The sequence below is a fragment of the Euleptes europaea genome, chromosome 8, assembly GCF_029931775.1.
Source record: "Euleptes europaea isolate rEulEur1 chromosome 8, rEulEur1.hap1, whole genome shotgun sequence".
In the NCBI taxonomy this organism is placed as follows: domain Eukaryota; kingdom Metazoa; phylum Chordata; class Lepidosauria; order Squamata; family Sphaerodactylidae; genus Euleptes; species Euleptes europaea.
Window position 1 is genome coordinate 78,500,717 of NC_079319.1, and position 5,972 is coordinate 78,506,688.

General features: G+C 48.8%; 1 protein-coding gene across 1 annotated transcript in view; it reads right to left on the reverse strand.

Moving 5' to 3' along the window:
• The window catches only part of GFOD1 (Gfo/Idh/MocA-like oxidoreductase domain containing 1), a 68,912-nt gene extending 63,807 nt beyond the window's left edge, over window positions 1-5,105 (reverse strand). The window contains exon 1 of the mRNA XM_056854459.1: window positions 4,846-5,105. Coding sequence (XP_056710437.1) covers window positions 4,846-5,098 — 253 coding nt within the window. The 5' untranslated portion in view covers window positions 5,099-5,105. The remainder of the gene's footprint in view (window positions 1-4,845) is intronic.
• Between the last annotated feature and the right edge of the window lie 867 nt (window positions 5,106-5,972).

Consider the following 5,972-nt stretch of genomic DNA (forward strand, 5'->3'; position numbering starts at 1 on the left):
AAGATTACTATTTTGACCACTTTGTTAATGAAAGCAGCTTATTTTATGCGTATGGGCATATTTTTAATGTTAGGAGTCTAATTTTCAGTAATGTCCTTGGAATAAACCTATTTCAAGTCATCGTTGCTAATCTTTTCTTTTTCTGTTATTGCATTATGTTCAATTCCCCACCTTGCATCTGATAATCTTTCTGACCTCTGTAACTTCAGACATAATGGAAATAGGGAGGGGCAACAAGAACTACCAGTGCCTTACACTTCCTGTTTCCTGTTCTACTTTCTATTGTCCCAAACTGGGTTTTCTGAAGGGAAGGGCATTAGAAGTTTATGCATCTCCCCATGGGAGGTGGAAGGAGGCATAAGGATCTATTTAGGATGTGCCGGTTGAGTTACCAATTTTTCCACCATCTTCTTTGTCTTTAACTGTGGAATGATGACATGATAATTTTTATCTCCATGCTTTAAAAAGCTTCATCTACTTAATTTCTGGTTTTGAGCTGGCTATTAAAGGCAAAGGAATCCGGGGGGGTGGGGAGATGGTGTTTATAAGACATGTGACAGTATCCCTGCATTCTTTACTGCAATTTCCCATCATACCTCACATTGTCACAGATTGCAGAGAGTTACTTCCTAGAAATGAAACTGATTTTTTTGTGTGTGGAAAGAGAAATTAGGTAACATTTTTTTCAACCCTCCCTTCTAAAAATGCTTTCATTTCTTTGCAACATGCTGCTGTTTATAGGCACAGGAATAGGGCCAGGGAAAGGGTATCTTTAACATAAAATGATGCAAATAAATTAAAGCTTTTTCTATAAGGAAGACGTAAAAAAGTTACCTGTTTAATTTCTTTGTAACAGGCTAATATTAAAGAGACAGAAGCAGGCATCAGGAAAAGGTGGCACGTTAAGAGCACGTCCTCCTGCCCCTGCTTTTTCTGTCTGCCTTTTTCAGGGAAACCAGAAATATCTATTGCGAGGTGTAATGGTTTGAAAAAGTGATGGTTTGAAGTGATGGCAAGAACATATACACTATTTTTAAAACATTTTTTAAACTATATGCGGTGTGCAAATCAGCAAAAAATATTTAAAGGCAAATAATTTTGGCAATTCGAAATACACAAAAGAACAGCCACTGAGATTAGATCTTTTTAGAAATAAAATAATAGCTGTGTGTCTCATAAACACTTTAAACTTAAGATACTATTTACACCTGTTTTTGAGACCTGTTACACACTCGGGGAAGCACCATTGCCCATCAGGACCAATGCGCCTCTGGAACAGCAGGAGATATGTCACCCTCAAACACTAATATAGTAACCTATTGCTTAGATCCATAACACATTTTAAAAATACTAGGTTAATGCTTCTGGAAATTCAGGCTTGTTGCATTTCACCACAAACTCACCTCAAAGGCATTTGGAAAAATGCAAAAGTTCATCACAGTCAATACAAACAAAAACGTTTTATAGAAGACAGAATACATCAGGTACATGCAGTTATTTTTTCCTTCAGTGAGGGAAAATTTAATATTACACGTATTCAGACCTCAATAGGGGCAGAGCTATTTTAAATTTCCCTAAAGATTGCCCATTCCTCTTGCCTGTATTGCAAATCTGTATTCAGACCAATATTAAGGATGTCTTCCCTTAAGTCAGGCACCATGGAGCATGAAGTGTATTCTTTATTTTGTGTGTGTGTGAAGTGCCGTCAAGTCACAGCCGACTTATGGCGACCCCTTTTTTGGGGGGGTTTTCATGGCAAGAGACTTAACAGAGGTGGTTTGCCAGTGCCTTCCTCTGCACAGCAACCCTGGTATTCCTTGGTGGTCTCCCATCCAAATACTAACCAGGGCCGACCCTGCTTAGCTTCTGAGATCTGATGAGATCAGGCTAGCCTGGGCCATCCAGGTCAGGGTATTCTTTATTTTAGAATAAATAATTTATTCTAAATGTGTGCATTGGTAGATACAGTGTTGGGCCACATTCACATGTGTCCCTTTCTCAAGCCCTCTCCCACAAATATAGTTTCAGAGGGCAGCCATGTTGGTCTAAGTAGAATAGTTAGATTTGAGTCCAGTAACACCCTAGAGAACAACAAGAGTTTTTGGGTAGGGTTGCCAGGTCCCTCTTTGCCACCGGCGAGAGGGTTTTGAGGTGGCGCCTGAGGAGGGCGGGGTTTGGGGAGGGGAGGGACTTCAATGCCATAGAGTCTAATTGCCAAAGCAGCCGTTTTCTCCAGGTGAACTGATCTCTATCGGCTGGAGATCAGTTGTAACAGCAGGAGAGCTCCAGCTAGTACCTGGAGATTGGCAACCCTAGTTTCAGGGTATAAGTTTTCAAGAGTCAAAGCTCCCTTTGTCAGATATCTGACGAAGGGAGCTTTGACTCTCAAAAGCTTACACCCTGAAACTCTTATTGGTCTCTAAGGTGCTACTAGAACCACACCTAACCCCTCTCCCACAGCTGGTGTGAAACTTAAAGTGATTTTGAATGTACAGAAGTGCCAATTAATTGATGGCCACACAGGAAGGTTTATGCTTTCCAGCCTTCCTGAGCTTTACGATACATGTGTGGATCTGGCCCTTAAGAGTTGGACTAGAGAAGGCAACAGAGTTCAAGTTTCATCTCAACCCTGAGACTCAGGGGGTGACCTTGAGTTGTTCCCTTTCCCCTCAGGCTAACTTCTTTCATATGAAGCTACAAAGTGGGAAAGCCCTCACATTCTGGTCTGGGCTTCTTGAAAGAAGCCAGGAGACAAACATGATAAGCAAACAAAACAAGAGTGATGTGGCTTCAATGAGTCAACTCAAGACAAGGAATTCTATCCTGCCCAGGAAGAAACTTTGAGTGTGTCTGGAAAAGAATGTAATTCCCCCCCCCAAACTTAAAAAAAAAGCCTGCCCATGGCTATTTTCCATGAATTACAATGAATTATGGGATGGGGGGGATCCTAGCCGCAAGCTGATTACCATTATATTGTCAACATAATTTCAGAAATAACATCTTTTTTTAAATTAATGACTCATGAGATTGTACTATGAAATGGCTGCAGAGTGGTTTGAGCCAGATAAATGATTTTTGGGCACTTTCTGATAACATTTCACTTGGGGGTTCATCAGGACATAGGCTGGACTCTTTTCCAAATGCCTGGAACCAAACACAGATAGAACAGGAAAGAAGAGTGTATTTGAGCATGTGCAGAGGGGCCTTTTCCTCAACCCTAAAAGACTGCAAACTACACATCTTCAGCTTGGGGGGGAAGCTTTTAAGGTAGATAGGATGCTTTGACCTTGCTTCAGATCATCACACCTTAGAAATAAACTTAACCAAACACCACAGAATAGTAGGAATCTGGAGATGATCCTCCAAACTCAATGCTTAATTGAACCTCAGGGGCTTAATCTGAGCTTCAGCTCAATTATGGAACAACTAGATTCAAGTCCAGTAGCATCTTAGACAGCAACAAGATTTTGGGGGAATAAACTTGCGAGAGTCAAAAATCTTCCCCCAAAAGCTGGTCTCTGAGGTGCTAGTGGTGGGAAGTGCCGTCATAGCTAACTTATGGCAACCTCATAGGGTTTTCCAGGCAAGAGATGTTCAGAGGTGGTTTGCTGCTGCCTGTCTCCACACTGCAACCCTGGACTTTCTTGGTGGTCCAAATACTAACCAGGGCCGAACTCTGCTTACCTTCCGAAATCTGATGAGATCCGGCTAGCCTGGGCTATACTGGAGTTGAATCTAGCTGTTCTACTGCGGACCAACAGGGCTACCCTCTAAAAGTATCTTAATTGTGGAACACGCTGTTAATACCAGAACTGAGTGTGGGGGCATAAAGCTGCCTTACCTAGAGTCAGACCACTGGCCAGTTCAGGTCAGTATTGTTCATGCTGACAGACAGCAGCACTCCCAGAATCCCGGGCAAAGGTTTTTCACATCACCTCCTACCTCATCCTTTTTAACTGGGCATGCTGGGAACTGAACCTGCTAAGCAGATACTGAGCCACAGACCCACCAAGATGGAGAGCCCTTTGGCCCCCTAATTCTCTCTCGCACCCACAGGGACCACACAATGTCATGAGCACTCATTGTAAGAATAGAGCACCTCTGAGCACCTCTTGTCCACCCGATGAGTAACTCAGGATTAGACTATTGATAAGGGGATACCGTGGACTGCCAAAAAAACAAATCAGTGGGTTATAGATCAAATCAAGCCTGAACTGACCCTAGAAGCTAAAATGACTAAACTGAGGCTATCGTATTTTGGTCATGTCATGAGACGACAAGACAGTCAAGATGGAAAAGACAGTCATGCTAGGAAAAGTTGAGGGCAGTAGGAAAAGAGGAAGACCCAACAAGAGGTGGATTGACTCAATAAAGGAAGCCACAGCCCTCAATTTGCAAGACCTGAGCAAGTCTGTCAAACACAGGACGTTTTGGAGGACACTGACTGGGTGACCGCATTATGTATTCCCAGCGATGTATTAAGAGTCTGAAAACGTTTTTAAAAATACTGTTCACACTTTGTTTGGCCCCTTTAGCTGCGAAGACGTCTTCCAACCATTTTTGAGCCGTAGTATCAAAAAAAAAACCCTTTTAAAGCGATGTGGTTTTTTTTAATGACATTTTCAAACTCTTAATACATCGCTGGGAATACAAAGTGCGGTCACCCCCCATGATTCCGAAGCGACTTGACGGCGCATAACACGCAAGGGGAGATGCCTGATAGGGGAAAGGGCATCTATATAACTGTTGAACCCCGGCCCCTTTCTGGGAAGGCGGGGGGGGCCCCTCTGGCGGGTCTTCCCTCCCCCCCCCCCGCCTTGGACAGCAGCCCCGCCGCTCACCCACCCAGCGTTTTGACGGCGATCTGCTTGGTCAGCGGCGGCGGCAGGTTGATGCAGACCAGATCCACGTCGTGGTGCAGCAAGACCTCGTCGATGCGGCTGGTGTAGAAGGGGACGCTCATCTCCTTGGCCAGCTCCTCCGCCTCCTCGGGCGTGCGGCCCCACAGCGCCTTGACGGCGAAGCCCTCGTCCTTCAGCAGCGGGATGATGACCCGCGCCGTCAGGCTGGTGCCGAACACGCCCACCCCGGGCAGCATGGCGGCGGCGGCTCCCCCTCCGGCGACGCGCCCAGCCCTCTCCCCCCGGCCGGTTCACGCGGCGCCGCAGGGACGGCGCTGCGGGCTTGCAACGCCCAAGGCGCCCGGTCCCGGCTGGTGGGAGCCGCCGCAGCAGCAGCGCAGGGCGAGCGGCTCCCGGTCCCTCCTGCAGCAGCGGCGGCCGGCGGCCGGCCCCCGCCGTGCCCCCCGCCTCAGCAGCGAAGCGGTCGCCTCGCCCGCCGCCTCCATGGCCGGATCATCACACGCACGCACGCACGCACGGCTCCGGGTTGCCGCCGCTTCCTGCTCTGGCCGCCCGCGCGCCCAACGCAAGCCCGGCTCCCTCGCGCGCGGGCGGGCGGGCTCTGGCTTCCCGCGCTCCCTGTCATGCAGCGGCTAGCCGGCTCAGGCGGAACTGAGGGGCGGGCGCGAGACCGTTGGCGCGGCGACCGTTGGAGGGGTAACGGTCAGGGAGGGCGCGAGACGGCTCCAGCGCCCTCAAAGGGTTAAAGCTGGATGGGGGGGGAAGAAACCGTCCGAGGCAGGCCTGCACGAGCGCAGTCCCCAATGTGGGACCGCACAGAAGGACGGAGACGAACTAGACGCGGCAGCGGCAGGCGTCGCAGCCCCGGGCTCGGCTGCCTCAAGCCTCCTCTGCCATGTTCGCCACAACCCACCCGGGAGCCCTGTGAGGAGAGGAGGGGTCTGGCCGGCCGCCTCCTGAGCGGCGCTCCGCCTTCCCCCGGCCCCGCCTTCCCCCGGCCCCGCCCTCCTGAGCTCTCATTGGCCGCCGGACCGGCTAGAGGGCGGCTCTGGCGCTCTCGGCGGGTCCTCCCTTCGCTTGAGGGAGATGGGGGGGGGAGAGAGAGAGAGA